At 44.3% G+C, this 18796-nt stretch overlaps 1 protein-coding gene across 12 annotated transcripts in view; it reads right to left on the bottom strand.

Annotated features, from left to right (window-relative positions):
- PKNOX2 (PBX/knotted 1 homeobox 2) overlaps positions 1–18796 on the bottom strand; it is a 269434-nt gene that overhangs the window by 29857 nt on the left and 220781 nt on the right. For all 12 annotated transcript variants that reach the window (XM_079102832.1, XM_079102843.1, XM_079102838.1 and 9 more), the window contains one exon: positions 10148–10336. In XM_079102832.1, coding sequence (XP_078958958.1) covers positions 10148–10336 — 189 coding nt within the window. The remainder of the gene's footprint in view (positions 1–10147; positions 10337–18796) is intronic.

The following is an 18796-nucleotide window of genomic DNA, read 5'->3' as shown; positions in this document are numbered from 1 at the left end:
ACGCTGATGAAATCCCCCCTTGGCATCTGCTCCTAACTTGCCTTTTTTCCTCGCTTTCCTGGACTGTCCCTGGCCCGAGGACTGCAGAGTAGCACCTGTAGATACACAGGACCAGGAGAACAGGAGTGGAGCCCTCTCCCTCCCTGCCACAAGGCCCTCTGGGTCCCATTCCTCACTCCTCCTGGTTAGTGAAGCAGAAGCAGGCCTTGCTTCTATTATTGGCTCACCTCTGCCACTGTGACCTTGGGGAAGGGAGAGGGCAGCTCTTAGCTTGGCCTCCCCTTTTCCGGGAATCTGCAGAACTTCCCAATTAGTGAGGTTCATTGTTTGAATCAAAACTCTTGGCCTGGCTGTTCATGCAGTTGGAGTCTAAAATTGGGCCTGACATGCAGACACCTAAGGTACTGCAAGAGCCCTTTACAACCACCACACATCCCAGCTCCCTGAGGTACAAGTAACAAACTGAGATTTAGAGGCACCAGGGACTTGCACAAGGTCACACAGTGGGTCAGCAGCAATAGAACTAGAGGACAGCTCACCTTCAGTCACAGATATGGAACACCTGCCTTGTGCTGGATTCTAGGACACAAGGGGCTCCTTGAATCCTAGTCACGGAGGGCAAGGTAAACAGATGAAACGATCCCAAAGAAGTCCAAAGCGGCATGTATGTCAGAGAAAAGGCACTAAGTTTGGGAATCATGACATGATCCTTCTATGGGCTTTGCTTCCTTCTTTATAAAATGTATTGGCCCAGTGCTGTCATTCAGGAGCCCTCAAGGTCTGAGTTTTTGGTCATGAGGTTGCTCCAAGTTTTAGCTCCATCATTCTAAAACCCCAACCAACCATTCTCACAGGTTGTAAACGGTCCTGACGTTCTTTGAAGCTGAAGCAAACTTGCAAGGTACACTGAAGAGAGGAAGGGGATCCTCCATGCCACTCACCCTAAAACCAGTGGCAGTGACTTCTCAATACTCTGTCATTTGAAATCATTCATGCTATGGCACTCCTCTTTTGGTAGACACATTGGAGAATTTCAAGCATAAAGAGTTGTCCCAGACTTTCTTCACCCCCAGAAAAGTATCCAGCAAGGTTAGGAAATTGCAGGCAAAGTCAGTAACATAAATACAAGATGTGTCCCTTGGGATTCAACCAACACAGTTTTCCAGCCAAAGGCAGAAGGGTGAGATAGCACCTGGATACTTCATCTGCTTACTCAAACTTTGGCTGGTTCTCTACCCTGTGGCTTGGATAAGTTCCATGCTGGCTTACCCAGTTTGGGTAACTGAAGGCAATTTATGCATTGGATCAGATTCTTCTCTCTCCTTCCATTTCTCCCCTTTCTCTAACTCTTTGGCTGGGAGGTGTCAAGAGATGACCAAATTGTTTCAGCAGAATGGAATGGAAAACTTCAAGGGTAGAGGCCACAGGTAGGGTCAAGGCTGGCTACATCTTAGCTGGGGTGAGAAAGAAGAAGCAAATCCTGGGCAAATTCCCTTACCTTTGCAAGATGGAACTGTTTCACAACCACCTGAGCTCTGGTTTGGAGTGTTTTTAAAGACAAGGATTCTCAGGGCTACAAATCAGACCCTCAGTAATCTTTATTTTTTTTAAAAAAAACTTTCTTTGTTGGCCCCAGAGATCATAAGGGTCTGAAAATCACCTACTTACTATGCACACAGAATATCAGCATTCTTTGGTCACACTACTTCATGTTAATCTTTTCTTCACCTTATGGGGTCAGAGGGAGAGATTATTCCATTTTCCTGAAGAGGAAATGAGGTTCAGAGAATGAAAATGACTTCCCAGAGTCACACAGCTGAGTCTCAAATGTAGGTCCTTTGGCCCTGAGTATAGGATGGATGCTCACAGAGAGAGGAAACAAGCTCTGGGGTCAGATGGACAGGCTGCAGTGCAAGCACAGTGCCTGGCACACTTAGCCATCCCATAATTTATTTCCTACTTCCTTTGGCTGAGATTACTCAACGAGGGAGGTGCACAGCAGGGATTTAAAACCTGTCCTAGAAGTCCTAGAGCCACTTGGGATCTTAACTTAGCAACAGAAGAAGTTCAGCTGAGGTTGCACACCCAGCCAGAGTGGCACAAATCTTGCCACACGTCCCCTTCAGTCATGCCTCCTTGCCTAAGGCGCTCTTCAGCCCCTGTGCCAAGTCCCAGAATTCTAAGAGTAGCCCCTGTCTCAAACTACTTCCAAGACACCACTCTGCTGCAGTTTCAAGATAAGCCTTTGTCCCTAGCTCCACAGAATGGTGATAGAGCAGTTCTAAATCTTCAGGAATAGTTTACAAGTCTTTTCTGAAGAAAGGAGCTACCTGGTAGCAACTCTTGGGAAAGAATCTGTTGGCTAAGTATGCAATACAGCTTCCCCTAGAGGCTTCTCAGACTCCATACCCAGGTGGATGTTGCTGTTTCTGGATCCAAATACATCCACTTCCTTCTAGGCTTCTTAGCACCCATAAAGAGGTGAGAAGCACATCTGGTAAGTCTTAGTGACATTTCCCAGCATCCAGAATCTCAAGTCCCTGCTTGAATTGTCCAGGACCCAAAGAGTGAGAGCTGGTTATCCTGTCCAAGAACTCCTTTCCTTGTCACATCAGGAACTTGGCATGGTGTCCCTCTGCCCCAAACCTGGGAATTGGATGGAAATCCACAATCTGTGCTCCACAGGCTTCCCCAGATGTCACACACTCCTATTCCCTGTGTGCTGTTTGCTTGAGACGACAGAGTTCAAGAGCCCCTCTGAAGGACAGAGCAAGAAAGGGCCATGGGTTTAGAAAAGTAGAAAGTACCTGCTTCAAGAGAGTGCCACCCACTGGCCTACCTCAACACCCCGTTCCCGGGGCTGCTATTTTATCTCAACACCCCGTTCCCGGGGCTGAGTTTTATCTCATTTTTGGAACATAGAAATTATGGGTTGATCAAGAAGGACTGGTTAAGACACAGGAAGGGCTCTGGGCTGACTTTTAGAAGTTTGGGGTTGTGTGGGGCACACAGGAACTGACAGGGCTCTGGACTCAGGACACTGGTCTAATGTCAGCCCAGGAAGAGTTGTCCCTCTCTTGAGGCTTTGTTCTTCACTGTTAACAGGGAAAGTTTAAGCTAAGTTACCTGGGGAGACTGAATTTCCACTCAAAGAAGCAAATTCTGGAAGAAAGCCAGATAGAAGGAAAAATAAAAGAATGAAAGAAATGATAGAAAAGTTTTCCTTGAAGCTACTTTGCAATAGTTGGAATTTTTATCTTGCTAGGATTACTGGGAACAGGGGAATAAACTGAGTGGCCTTGTAACCTTGTAAATGTTCTTGCAGCTGAGGACTGTAGGAAACCAATGTCATTCTCTAGGGGGGGAAGTGTAGAGGAGTAGGGCTGGGGGGCAGCACCTGCCATCCTCACCCTGGCCACTAGGGGTCTCTGCTGATCCACCACCTCAGCCCACAGGAGGAAGGCTTTGGGACTAACTTGCCTGGGTTGGGGGAAGGGCGGGAGTGGGTTTAGAGTGCCTCACTTCCACTGGAGGACCTGTCCCTACCCAGAGCATGACCACAAGTCATCCTCTTGATTCTTCAGTGCTTCCTGTCTGCCCTACATACTGAACACACACACCAGTATGTAGGACACCCTTTTTTATGCTGGTGTCCTATTGCTTTAGCTTGGTCACAGGTTTTTTAGAGGGAAAGAGAGGTCTTTCTTTGACACCCTACAAACTGCACAGTACAATGTTAAGTGCATGGTGGATGCTTGATAAGCACATGGCCTCACTGGGATGTGGCCTGGAATGGGAGACGTGTGTGGGCACACACACACCTTAGATGGATGGGGAGGTTGTCCCTGTCCCCAGACACCCTTTCTGGCAGAGTCCTCTGTTCTAGCAGAGCTGGAGTCCTGTCTTAGACCAAGAAAAGCTAGGTTTGCAAACTCAGGGACGCCAAGCTCATATAAACAAGCCACCTAATCCTGTCCCTGTCCCACTCCTGTTGGGGGCTTTACTCTCAAGGGAGAGGCAGCTCAGCCTGTGGGGACAAGCAGCAGCTGCTGCTCTTAAGGAACATTCCTTCTCAGAAGAAGAGAAACTCTCAGGTTTCACTGGCCTGGCAGGAAGGGCCACCTCTTGGTCTCCTGGCCCCCTGACTGGAGGGCTGGGGGCTAGGAACCAGTTAAAGGAACAGCTTTAAGGTCTATGAAAAGAGAACTAGGCAGCATGAACTCAACTTCTTGTCACTTTGCTTTGGGGTGTGCCCTTTCCATCTAAGTGGTGGTCCTTTTGAGGTAGGTCACTTTCCCTTTCCCCTACCTGGTCTTAAAGCTCATAGGTAAGGTCCTTAAGGTGCTTGGCCATGGGCAGAACCTCTAGACCCACAATGCCACAACCCTCTACCAACTCTGATAATGCTAAACTCCTGCAGGTCAGTAGACAAGTCCCACTCCTCCCAGGGAGGGACGTGCTGATTAGCTCACTTCCTATTTTGTTAAAGAGTCACAGAGCTGAAGAGCTAGTTGTATCTGGACTGCAAAACCTAGCATTCAAAACTATATTCATGTTGTCCCCCTCTTTTTCCCACTTCCAATCTATCTGCTAATTCTTACTCCCTAGCAATTGGTCTCTTCATCTCTATTCCCTGAATTCCTATGCTGTAGCCAGGCAGGGTCATCCCTCCCCACTGGGGACCCAGGATCCCTGCTGTCCTTTGTGTCACAAAAAAAATCACCATATGGCAAGAAGAATGTAGGTTTTGGAGTAACCCAGCCTAGCCTGAGTGTGGTGGCACATAACTGTAATCCCAGCTACACAGAAGAATGGGGCAGGAGGATTGCAAGTTCAAGACCAGCCTGGGCAAATTAGTGAGATCTTGTCTCAAAATAAAAATTTAAAAACCTGGGAATGTAACTCAGTGGTAGGGGACTCAGTGAAAAAGTATCCAGTACCCTCCCCAAAAAAGGAAAAAAAGAATAAGAAAAAAAATGGAGCAACTCACCCTAGACTGCCACTTATTAAGTCTGTGAACTTGAACTTGGGCCTGTGCCTACTTCCTCTCAGCTTCTCTTTCTTTGGGTGTAAAATGGAGAAAATATGTGCACCTGTAACCCCTGTTGCGAGGAACCAATAACATATTATATGTAAAGCACCTATTATGAGACGCCTTTGAGACTGCACAGGGTGGGGGAGGGGCTCGATCAATGTTGATGGTCTCCCCTTTCTTCTTTGAGAGACTGAGGTTGTGGCTCAGTGGAAAAGCTCTGGCCTAGCATGTTCACGGCTTGGGTTCAATCGCCAGCACTTCCCCGGCCAAAAAAAGAAAAATCTGTTACAGTTCTTCTTTGAACTATATAAGATGTGGCTATTCAGTTAACTTGTCCCCCAAAGTGTCTCCAGCCCTGATCCATTGCCTACATTCTTCACTTTAAAATCTTTAGCAGTTGGCCACCAGGATCCGCCTCAAAACATAGCCCCCTCAGAAATTTGGCTGCAAGATACTCTTCATTCTATATTGAGGTCAAGGGCTGTGCCACATCCATCTTTGCACCCCTGGAGGCTCTGTAAGTACCCTAATGGATTCAGGATGCATAGATGAGTAGTGACGGCTTCACCTTCCACTACCTACTCTCTGGGAATTCTGAAAGGCTGTGCTCCTCACCTTCTCCCAGACTTTTTTGCTGCACTGGAAACACCTTTAGAGATACTAATAGGCCACTACGTCTCCCAAGTCCACCTGAAAGACCTCCTCCCCCAGGAGGGAGTCAGTGAATCTGCAACTTCTCCCATCATAGTTGGCAAAATGCCACAGCTGGCCTATCTAGGTCATACTGAGATTTGTATAGCAGACACAAACCCGGCCTTGAAAGTCTGTGGGCCAGATGTCATGACTGGGATCTCATTGGGGAGATGGATCAGAGTATGTGGTCCGCTCAATCTGGAGGCCCTTCCTGCAGACCCTCTCGCCACCTCTTCAGTTGCTTCTTTCCTTCTCTTTTTCCGTACCCCGGGCTCTCTGTGGCTAATGTCATTTATTTAGATTTCCAGGTGTGACTCATAGCTCCCTCTCCCTGATGCTGGGAGCTCCTCCTGGACTATGCACCTGTGTTGTCACAGAATCTAGTACTATGCATACAGTAAGTATTCCCCGATGCTTGGTGACTGAATGAACTACGGTTCAGTCTGATTCGCCCGTAATAGAGCTGAGTCTAAATCTCCAGAGAGAGGGATGAATTTCAGGCCAAATTAGTACTTGATCAAGCAAGGCAGGAGTTAGACTCTTTCTAGTGAAATAGTTTAGCCTGTGCCCTCCAGGAAGGAAGGAGAACCCAGAGTAGGGGTCTAAAATGAGTGTCCTGTGTACTGAGGAGGCTGCTCTTGCAAGAAGCCTGGGTATTACTGGGTGCCAGCAGTATGGGATGGCTTCCCAGGGAGGTGGAAAGAATTGGCTATATTGAAAGCTAGTTTAAGTCCTTTGAAACTGTTTTAGTTTTACTGCTTCCCATCTCCATTCCACCCCCACAGAGAAAACCCACATACAGAAGTGGAAGGCAAGCAGGGAATACTCCAAACCCCATAGAACTCGAGGGAGGATACAACATGGCATCTCGGGGTGGGGCAACCAATTGGAAGACAAAAATGTCTCCCACTTTGCCACACAAGGCTGGGTGATTAGCACACAGGGAAAACCATGAGCCAGCAGTTTGCAACAAAGCTGGCAGGCAGCCGGGATGTTGATCCTGAGGATCATGTTCCAGAGGGTAGACACCCCTCCTCAGGCTGGGCTGGCGCTCAGAGCAGCTATTTCAAGCTGGGGGGATTAAGGTCGGAGCATGACGAATGTGCGGCACACGCATGCGCACACCACACATGCTCATTGTCTTCTTCCTTTTGGTATTGGCTCCTGAGACCAGCCTCCCACGCTGAAAGTCTCTGGACCAACCAGTCCTTTGGCTGCAGAGGGTCTCCTACCTGGGTAGAGCCCATGCAAGCTCCTGCCCTACCTCAGTGACACAGTGAAGAGACCCTGACCACGGAGTAGGAATGCAGACAGCATCGGACGCCTCCGAGTCACTTTCTCTTCCCCCACGTGCCTCAGACTACATTGAACCCACTTCTGTCATCCTCTCACAATTGCTGCCCGTTCCTCTTTCCTCTGCTTTCTTCCTCAGTCATCTCCCTTTTCCTCTGTCTGTGGGGATCCCTTTCTCTTTCTCTTCTTCTTCAACACTTCAGCCTGTCCCTACTACCTCCCTTCTGAATGTTGACCTCTGTATTTGTCTTTCCTCCCCTTTCTCTTTCTTCCTATTTCTTTTTTCCTACTTTGGATTCCTCTCCTCCACCCCCACTGCATTACCTCTCTCAAATACTTGCTGGCGGTGGATCATGCACACCTTGTGCACAGTCGGGATTATAAGGGAAAGTACAGACTCCAAAGGAATGAGTCCATTTTAAGAGAATATTAGCAAGTGGAAGCCTGGGCCACTGTCTTTAGATCTGCAATAAAGTGATTCGGTGATTTTAAACATATAAAATACTGTCTCCACTAAAAAAAAAGTGTTATCTAGAAAAGGAAAATGAGACTGGCATAAATGCCCATCATCTAAAGTCACATGTTATGTTTGCCCTGTCATTGGAGTCTTCGCAGCAAGTTGGGAGAAGGAAAAGTCCATCAAAGATGGGGGATCAGGGAGGCCTCCAAGAGGCTGGTTTGGCTCGGCAGAGAGAGGTGTGTCAGGGGAAAGTGTCCCCTGAACAGACTGTCATGAAAAAGAAGTTGTAGCATCTTGACTAGGCTGATTGACCCAGGCAGGAGGCTGAGGCTGGATTTAGGAGTGTCTTGGATGTCAGCTAGGCGGACCTGAAAGCTCTGGAGGCATTCAGGATTCATGAGCAGAGTGGCCTACACAGAGCTTTAGGATGAGAATCCAGCAGCAGGAAAGTAATAGGTGTGTGGGTCTGGAGTGGGGCTGAAGGACTCCCAGGTAGGACAGGAGGGCAGGTCAGGACAGCAGCAGATGTACGATTGCCTTATTTACCCACCGAAGCCTGAGTAAAGGAGGCAGTGGCAATCGGAGGAAATGGAAGGATAGCTTGAGTGATACCAAGTAGGAATGACTCACTGAGTGTCTTTGTTTTTGCCCAATTGTCTGAGTTCCTCTTTCCCTGCAGATCAGAGCCCTTTCTGCAGGCTTACCCCAGGGCCAGCCTCACCCTCAGGTGGGGATCTGATGCTCCCAGGGATAGGAATCAAAGTTCTTCTCTCTTTCCTCAAAGCTTAGAGGCACTGAATACGGCATTCCCCAGGAGGGCCGCTTTTTGCAGGAAGCATCTCGGAGCCCACAGTCCCCTTCTCTGGAAACCCTACTCCTCCCACAGCCTTGCTTGTCAGCCTCAGACCCCCAACTCTGACGGGGCCACTGTGGCTGCTAAGCCCTCTGCCCCCCTTCCATCTTCCACTACCTTGCTACACCCCCAACTCCAGAGCTCAAGGTAGAGTCAGAAGGCCCAGGAGGGGAAATCCAGTGCCTCTCCAAGGACCTGATTATTTCCAAAGACTTGTGCTAATTTTCTGATATGATCCTCACATCTCTGTGAGGCACTAAATCCTCATTACTTTTCCTGACCGATGCATTCTAATTAGATCAACACTTAAAAAAAATTCACAATAGCCACAGGATGGCTTTCCATCTCATTAACTCCTCACTTATTATTTTCATGAAAATTACTGATAAAAATGTGCATCTCCATTTGGTGAGGCCTCACAGCCTCCTCAGCTCCTATCTTACATCTCTCCCGTCACCGGGGCTGCGCAGCGTCACCATGGTAACCCACAATAATAGAAACTAATAAATTACAAACGAGATGCTCGTTGAGCAATTATTGTCCTCTTTTATGCAAGTTTCTTGCTAATTTTGATCATAAGGGAAAGTACAATAAGACTCTGAAGGAATGAGTCTATTTCAAGAGAATATTAGCAAGCAGAAGCTGGGGCTGCTGTTTTTAGATCTGTAATAAAGTGATTTGGTGATTTCAAGCAAGAGGAAGAGGAAATAAACTTCTTGCCCTGTGTCCTGTGCAGTATTCACTATTGTGTCCCACAGAGATCCCACTGGGGTGGGTTTGGTGTGAGACCAAGTGTTATCATGAGTGCTGGTTGTCACAGTGTACAATGGGCTGCCTTCATCAGGTCAGCCGGTCCCTCCCTCTTCCCCTACCAACCTATCCTTACAGGCTTAGGGATATAAATGGCACAATGTTTCAGGCTTCCTTCCCAGCACCTCTCGACATTCATTCTTAGAAAGTTTATCCTCCTCCCCACACCTGGTTGGTTGTCTAATGAGAAGGGCTACTGTAAGCCTCTGGGGGCAGGGGGGTGGGTCAGAAGGAGCTCCCTGTGTGTTTTCTGGACTCAGGAACTCAGTGAAAGGGGAACAAAGTGATGAGCCTATGGCTTATATAAATGCCAGCAAGTGTGGTATAAAGGTACAATCCAGGCAGCCTTCTTAGTCTGAAGGTTTGAGGAAAACATTGTGCCCTGGAGAGAAGGGCTCACATCCCCCATAGCACATAGACCCCATTTCCTCATCTTCATTTTCTCAGGATGTAGGTGGCGGGAGAGGCTTAGAATAGGGTGGGTTGGGTGATATTTACAGAGGTCCTAAACCTTAATGGAGAGAGGTACCAGGATAGGGTGAGTTACTGGAAAAGTTGTCCTGTGGAAGCTGTCTTTATCCATCAGAAGGGCAAGACTTGGAGAAGGACCATATTCCCTGAAACCTCTTTCCTAGGAGCATAGAAAGCTCTCACTTGAACTGTTTGGAGGAGCCCGTGGGCCAGGAGATCTGAGTCCATCCTCAGTTCATCCTCTAGGCAAGCGTCCCATCTCCCCTTCCTTGGGAAATCTTGGGCAGGGAAGCCAGGAATTAACTTTGGACATTATCTCTCTCAGATCTGGTCGTTTTCCAGGAGATCCCAATACCCTGGCAGGTGAAGTCTGTAGAAGAAAGGAACTGAATACTTGATGAGTAAAGAAGGGGCTCAGAGGAGGACCCAATGGTGAATTCAATGAGTTGAATTCTTTTTCTGAGGTTACCTGAGGACTTTTGGACCTTCCCACAAACCTGCTTAAGAGATAGGACCCAGCCTGTGTTGTTACCTGTGAGTGAAGGTTTATGGAGGGCTGGTTGGGGGAGTAGGGTCCCCCGAGGTCATTCCTGAGCAGGTTATCGCTGTGCATCTTGGTTTTGAGGCAGGTGATATAACGGTTGCAAAAGTCCTTGCAGAGTTCATTGACTTTCTCCAACTCCAGCAGGTGGATCCTCAGGACCTGGATTGCCTTCACCATCTGGGGAGAGAGAGGAGAGCTAAGCCCAGGTGTCTGCATCACACACAATCCCCTCACTGCCAGGTTCCCGAACCCCAGCCCCAGTAGGGGAAAGAAGCCATCCCTGCCATGGGCAATGCTTTCTCATCCACAAGATTTAAATTCTCATTATGACTCTCTGCTGATGATTCACTTGCTTTGAGCCCACTGTTATCACAGCTGTTCTTGAGGCAATTGTGGTATTCTGAGAACAGCACTGGCCTTAGAGGTGAAGGGCCACGTTCAAGCTCCAGGCCTGCCATGTATTATCTGTGTGACCTTGGACAAGTTGTTTAAGCTCTCTGCATCTTAGTGTCTAACAAATGGGGATAATTATACCCTCCCTAACAACTTTACAGGTTCACCGAGGCGATCATCTGAGGGAATGTACATGATGGCACTGTGAAGTGAGAACTACTGAACAAGCATAAGGAAGATTGAGATTAGAGTTTCTTGTAAGTGCCTAAGAGGTCAGGGACTGTCTGTTCTTAAACTCGTATTCTGAGTGCTTCATGTGACATGGGTTACCTTGTGGACACTCCATTGGTACTCGCTGACTGACTGAATAATCCAGCATGGCTTAACTGGGCACCAGATACCTAACTGTCTGTTTTCTGTGCCCTTTGGATTGTTGTATGTGTGCCTGTTGCCTCTTCGTGTGGGAATTCCTAGCCTTACCAAGGCAAGAAGCTACTCTGCAATTGAAACTTTGCTCTTTATTATTAACATAGAAAGAAAAGACTATGGAAGTTAAGAAAAACAGAGGGTTAAAAAAAAAAAAAAAAAAAAAAAAAAAAAACCTGATCCAATGACTATAAAAGACGGATACTTTTTGTTTTTTTCCACAAGCATACATTTTATCCTATTTGTAATAACCTGGTACATGTGATTTTTTTTCCTTAGTTTTTCAAATGCATTTTTCTACATGCCAAAATTGTTTTCTCTATTCTCTCTACTAGATTGTGAGTTTGAGGAGGCAGGAGTGATGTCTAATTTGTCACTATGTTATCTTTAGTACCAACCTGTATAGATCTGGAATACATATTTGTTGAATGGGTAGTAGTTAATAAGTAAATATATTTTTAATTATTGTGTATTATTCCATGTGTGCCCTACTTAGCTTATCCCCTTTTGTCAGGCATTTATATTACTTCCAGTTTTCAATTTTATACAAAGTGTTACAGTGAATATTTTCAAAGCTTCTAGTTTGCCTCCCTGTTTCTGCATAATTTCCTTAGGATGAATTCTCAGAAATGACAGGAAAAAAGCTATAGACATTCTTATGACTCGTTATGAATTACACCAAATTGCTTTTCAATAGGGGGTTGTTCAAATGGTGCTGGAACAATTGGACATCCATAAGCAAAGTAAAAACAAAAACAGTAACAAAAAAACAGAGTCTTGACTTAAACCTCACATCTTTTAAAAAAATTATGTAGTTTTATTGGTGCATTGTAATTATACATAATAATTGGATTTGCTGTTACTTCTTGCACATGCACACAATATAATATAGCTTGATCGACTTTTTAAACCTCCCATCTTAGATAAAAATTAACTCAATGTAGATCAAAGATCTAAATGTAAGACCCCAACCATAACGCTTTAAGGAGGGGGGAAAAAAAGCCAAAAACAGAAACAAATGTTTAGGATCTAGGGTTAGGCAAAGAGGTCTTAGACTTGATACCAAAAGCATGATTCAGAAATGGAAAATGATGAATTAGACCTGATAAAAATTAAAAATGTTTGCTCTTCACATGAGCCTGTTAAGAGGATGAAAAGACTGCATAGACTGCAAGAGAATATTTGCAAACCATCTATCCAACAAAGCACTTGTACCTAGAACATACAAAGAGCTCTCAAAACTATATAGCAAAATAACAAGTGACCCAATTAGAACCGAGGCAAAAGACATGATCAGACATTTCACTGAAGAGGATATACAGATGGCAAATAAGCACATGAAAAGATGTTCAACGTCATTAGCCGTTAGGGAAATGCAAATTAAAACCACAATGAGATATCACTGCCCAGCCATCAGTATACTTAAAATGAAAAACAGTGATAATACCAAATGCTAGTAAGGAACCAAGAATTAGACACTCACAGAGTGCTGGTGGGGATGTAAAATGGTATAGCCACTCTGGAAAACAGGATGACACTTTCTTACAAAACTAAATATCTGCTTTACCATAAAATTCAGAAACTGCATTTTCGGGCATTTATCCCAGAGAAATAAAAGTGTACATTCACACTAACACCTGTGCACAAATGTTCAAAGCACTTTATTTCTAATAGCCCCAAACTGGAAAAAACCCAAATATAGTTCAATAAGTGATTGATAAAGTAACTTTGGTCCATTTATATCATGGAGTACAACTTAGCAATAAAAAAGAATGAGCTATTGATAGGCTCAACAATTTGGATAGATCACCAGGGAATTATGCTGAGAGAAGTAAAATCAATCTCAAAGGATTAGATGCCATATAATGTCATTTATATAACATTCTTGAAATGACAAAGTCATAGAGATAGAGAACAGAGTAGGGGTGAACAAGGGTGGTGCGGATAAGGGAGGTTGAAACTCTGGTTCCCTAACTTCAATAGTGTTTACATGAATAAAATTGCATAGAACTACACACACACTTGCGCACACACACATGTGAATGCATATAAAACTGGTGAGATCTACATCATGCATAACCAGAAGAATGAGAAATTATACTCCATTATATGTGATGTATCAAAGTGCAGTCTACTCTCATGTGTAACTAATCAAAAACAAATAAAAAATAGAAAACTGGTGAGATCTGAATCACGCTGGGGGATTTTTCTTGCTTATGCAATGGTGCTACGATTATGCAGGAAGGGAATACAGATCTCTATGTATTACTTTTTATAGCTGCATACAAGTTTACAATTACATGCACACACACACTCACATATATGTATACAAAGGTAGAGGTGTGCTCATCATCCTTCCATCTGGTTCTGATGACAAAAACGATACAGGGGAGTCTCTATTTAATCCCACCCTCCCAGTTTTCAGCTAGCATTTTGATGCCAACGAACAAGTTCAGACAGCATAAAATCGGAAGGAAACAAGGAGTGAAACCGCTCCCAGAAATTTTTGAGTGTAAGGTATGTATAGCGCAGTGTGGTTGGCGGCCAGTGTCACACCCTTCTCTGAGCCTCTTTGGCATTTCAAGTTGGGAGCCTAGATTCCCTGGGCTGGGCTTGTGGATTGTCAGATGGGCAGGGATTGAGCTCAAATAATTAAGGGGGTTTGGAGTACTAAATTAGACCGTCAATTTTACTCAGAAACCAATAATTGTTTGACTTTATGCAGGGCTTAGTCACGAGGTCTCATTCTGTGGAGTGCCACCTTTCAAGGGGCTGAAACTGATGGAGACTGAGTGATTTCGGGCAAAGAGAATAAGGGTGACATTAGTATGGATCATTTGGACTGAAAAGTGGAGTCAGGAACTTAATAAAGAAGTGCTCTTGCCTCAACTTTCTACTTGACTTTGGCCATACAGGTCTTGGCTTAGGCTTTTCAGAATTATGGGCACATGGGTCTGGGGATGTAGTTCATTGGTAGAGCACTTGTCTGGCATCATGCATAAGGCCCTGGGTTTAATTCCCAGCACCAAACCAAAAAAAAAAAAAAAAAAAAAAAAAAGTTAGTATAGTATAAAGTGCTTAATAGATACTTGTTGATGGATTGCTAACCATACACAAACTTATCTTATTCTATGCCTCAAGTTAGGTAAGCCCATCCCATGCCTTATCTATTTCAGAGGACCACCTGTGTAGGTAGATACCCTTACTGCCCATAATTTATAGTTGATGAAAATGTAGTCCAGAGATATTAAAATTTTATTGCTTAAAGTCACACAGCTGGTAGGTGATATGAAGTCACATGACCTCATCCCTGAGCCTGAGTTGCTTCAACCTCAACAGACTCTCAGGATTTAGGTTTTATAGAGGAAAGGGAAACATTAAAGTTGCATGCATGGTTTGGGGTAGAGGGGCTCAGTGACAGGAAGTATGAAGTTCTAGGAAAACCAAATAGCTTTTGGGGGAATTAAAGATTAGGATTTCCAGAACCTTCCCTGATAATGTTCTCTTACTCTGCTGCTCCAACTTCCCATCTCTCGCTCCTAGCACCAGAGCACCTCAGCACATGGCTGACTGCTTCCGCCTGTGTGAACAGAGGTTTGGGCTGTTGGGTCCCACCCATGCTCTGATTCTTTGAGCATCTCCGGGACTTCTGCCCTCAATTGACTGGCTCTGCAAGATGATCCAGGTAGCCTGCAAGCAAGTGGGCAGTGCAAGCTCACCAGGTACACAGGCTGCGTCTTCTCTTCTGTCCCTATCATGGAGAGATGACCTTCTTGCCTTGAACTATCTCTATTGCTGATTAAGACGCTCTTCCCTACATTTGGCCAACAGTTCTCTTGCCCACTATGAAGGGCTTATTCAGCCTTCTATAGACACCAAGGACATCATGCCTCCGTCAACACAACTTCTCCTTCACTTAACCTTATCGATTCAACAAATACTGACTCTTACTGTATGCCATACACTGAACCAGTCATCTGACTTGAATAAGTTGATCAATTAGTTCTTTTATCCTCCAGACAAAAACAATCCTAATTCCTTAAACCTTTCTTCTCTTTTCCTTCTCTCTCCTTTTCTTCTTTCCTTCCCCGCCCCCTCCTTCTTTCTCTCCTGGTGGTTTACCAGTCAATTTTGCATTATTTATGTGTGTGTGTTGAGCATTACTGGGGATTGAACCCAGGGTGCTCTACCATCAAGCTACATTCCCAGCCTCTTTTGCAAATTTAAAAACATTTTTGAGACAGGATTTCACTAAGTTGCCAAGGCTGGCCTTGAACGTGCAACTCACTTATCATCCTTCTGCCTTGATCTCCCAAGTAGCTGGCTTACAGGTATGCACCGCCATGCCTAGCTATATTCTGCATTCTTAATGAACATTTTATTTTCTTTAAAAGTATTCTTATATAGTAATACACACATGTACACACATTTATACACATACAATATATATTCACACACATACAAAAAGTGCATATCTCTATTCATTTATTTTAAATAAATAACTAAAATCCACTTATTATTTCAAAAACCAACAAGTATAAATAGGTTAAAAAAACAAAAAGTAAAATCTACCTGGAACAGTTTTTGTTCAAATGGAATACAAGCACAGCATGTTTAAATTGGATCTGGTGCACAGTGGCCAAAAGTGGACCTATCCTTGGATCTGATAAAGCACAGCTGAAGGGATTACATTTTTATGGGCTAATAGAATTGGTTTAAAGATTTAAGAAGGTAGAGTAAATCATAATGGTACTCTGAGGCAATGAATATGTAGGACCTCTTCAATATTAGAAAAAAAGATGAGCAATGCTGTGCCTTGTGGCAGGAGAGGGGAGCTGCCTGAATAGCAGAAAACCTGTAAGATTCATTGTCAGACAGCTTGGATTTGAGGCCATGTCCACGAATGCCAATGGACAAGTTCCATGACTTCTCTGAACCTCATTCTTCTCATTTTTAAAATGGCGATAATCATTTTTAATTCACAAAATTTAGTAAGGGCTAACAGATAATAATGGGAAACTGCTTCATAAATCACAGGGAAATAAGTACATATATTTTTAAATCTCATTAGTTTCTAACATCCCAATGGTTTTTCTACTGTTATTTCATATTCAACTAGTGAAAAAAAATAATTCCAAGGTTTTTTTTTTTATTCCCATATATTTTTATTTTGGATTTTTTGCATCTAAATGAGAATAAAGTGCTGATTTATTAAACAGTTTTTCTAAATGATTTGGGTCATGTAAAACATTATTCCAAGCATTCTAAGTGGCAATACAATGCCACTTAATTTAATATCATCACCAAATGTGATGAATGTGTCCTTAATTCCTTTCCCAGGTTTTGATCTATTTTTCAGCTTCTCGTTTCCTTCTCTTTCAAAATAAAGATCCAGCCTTCTTCTTCGAAGAAGTCCCTGTCAGAAAAGCAAAGCAAGATGCAACCTCACGTTTTAGTCTCTTAGCATGTACATTAGTACCACAGTCCAAGGGAATTACACAAGACCGGGGCTTCTTGTTTCCTATGAAGTCACATGTGTGATGTCCTAAATCTATTACCTGCTGCATGGCTTGTGGTTTTATACTTCATCTGTACAAATGGATGGTAACAATACCTACACTTGAAAGTTATTATGAAAATTGAAGAAGATCATGTATGCAAATGTTCTGGGCATATAGTAGGTCCTCAAAAAATGTCAATTCTTCACGCCAATGTGGCCCCCTCTCCACTTTCAAGTTCTTTTCTAAATGGTTGCCTCTTTTGTAGTTCCTGGCTTCTTTACTTGAAAATAATAATTCCTTGTCTTTCAAAACATTTGTACACATAGCACTTTACACATTTACAAAATGGTTTTCTCTCCATTATCTCATTTGAGTCTCATCACCACAGGGACACAGGCAGTATTATCTATCATGCTTCCAGAGATAAGGACACGGAGGCTCAGAGATTAGGTAACCTGCTCAGTTCCTTGTAGGAACTGGGGAGGTTTCATTGTCTTGGGGGTTAGTTCCTTCCACCCTCTCCTTCCTCTTGTGGGAGTTGGGGAGCTGGGACTACTCTCCCCACAGAAGGATTATAAGCACATTCCTTAATGTGCTCTGACATTTCCTGTGGGTCACTGGGGCAACCAGAGCTAAAACCTAATCAGGAATTTTTCCAGACCTGGCCAGCTTGTCTTGACCAGTTGGACATGGGGGTCATTAAAATAAAAAGTGGAAAATGGAAAAAAGGTGAATACTAGGGACTGGAAAACTGTTAATTCAGGGCTCCTGAATTGACATTTTATGGAAACTATCACACACGACAAGCTAAATCACTTTCCAGTAAGGAACTCGGCATTTCCACCTCAATGGCCTCAGACTGTAGAGAAGCAGGGAGAGGCCAGAAGACAGAGGCTGAACTTCCCACATTAGACCCACTAGGCTCAACTTCAGCTATAAAAATTATTTGCCACAAGGTCCTTGGTCCTTGATTTCTTCCCATTAAATGGGGATATTAACAACTACCTCCCAGGGTGTTTTAGTCGGCTTGTGTCACTGTGACCTAAAGACCTGACAAGAGCAGTTTAGAGGAGAAAAGGTTTATTTTGGTTCACAGTTTCAGAAAATTCAGTCCACAATCAGCCGACTATTCACCTCTGGACCCAAGGCGAGGCAGAACATACTGGTGGAAAGATATGGCAGAAGGTGTGGTAGAGGAAAGCTGCTCAGGAGAAGGCAACCAGGAAGCAGAGAGAGGGCTCTGCTCACCAGGGACAACATGTAAACCCAGAGGCACACTCCCCCCCAGGGACCTACTTCCTCCAGCCACACCCTACCTGCCTACAGTTACCACTTAGTTAATCCATATCAGTGGATTAATTCACTAATTAGGTTACAACTCTCATAATCTAATCATTGCATTTCTGAACATTCTTGCATTGTCTCACACATGAGCTTTTGGGGGATACCTCATATCTAAATCATAATACACTGTGTGAATTAAATAGCAGAGTACGGCACCCAAGGACAATGGGTTTTGGAGACTGAGAATCTTGATTCTTCCCTCTACTGTGAGACTTTGAATGATTTGCTTAATCTCTGAACTTTAGTTTCCTTACCAGTGAAATAGGATGACAATTTGACTCCCATGGGTTGGGGGTGCAGTTCAGTGGTAGAACACTTGCCTAGCATAGGCAAGGCCCCAGGTTCCATCCACACACACACACACAAACACACACACACACACACACACACACACACACACACACTTCCTTCAGAGTTGTATTGAGGATTAAATGAGATGTGACTAGAAAAGACCTTAAAGAGACCTAGTTCCTAGAAAGGCATAAGAAGAGGTTGGCTATAGGGTGGTGTGACAGTTAAGTGTGGCTGCAGTTTAGAGCTTGATTCCCTTCCCTAGCAGTGTGATCTTGGGCTAGTGATTTCACCTCTTAAAATGGGGAGATTATATACATATATAAAATTGGTGCTGAAGGATTGAACCCAGGGCCTTAGCATGCTAGACAAGTGAAAAAATGGGAAGAGTATTAATATATGCCTTGTGGGTTTAGAAAAGGGGTTAAATAAGATAATAGATGTAAAGTGTTCAGAATGGTACCTGGTACCTGGTAAGTGCTCCACAAATGTTAATTATTACCAGCATCGATTGTTATTTCCTTTCCCTTTCCTGGTGTCTGTGGGATTTTCGACTCCTATCCAGGCAGAGCCTGGATTGAAGACTGAAGTGCGTAACTCTGGGAATCGGGCTGGTCTGTGGTCTCGTGGGCCATAGATCTGGGCTGCCTCCTTCTTTTCTGCCTCCAGCCGCTGGCCCTGC

Source organism: Sciurus vulgaris (genome assembly GCF_902686455.1).
Source record: "Sciurus vulgaris genome assembly, chromosome: 11".
NCBI lineage: Eukaryota > Metazoa > Chordata > Mammalia > Rodentia > Sciuridae > Sciurus > Sciurus vulgaris.
This window is presented reverse-complemented; position numbering and strand designations above follow the sequence as displayed.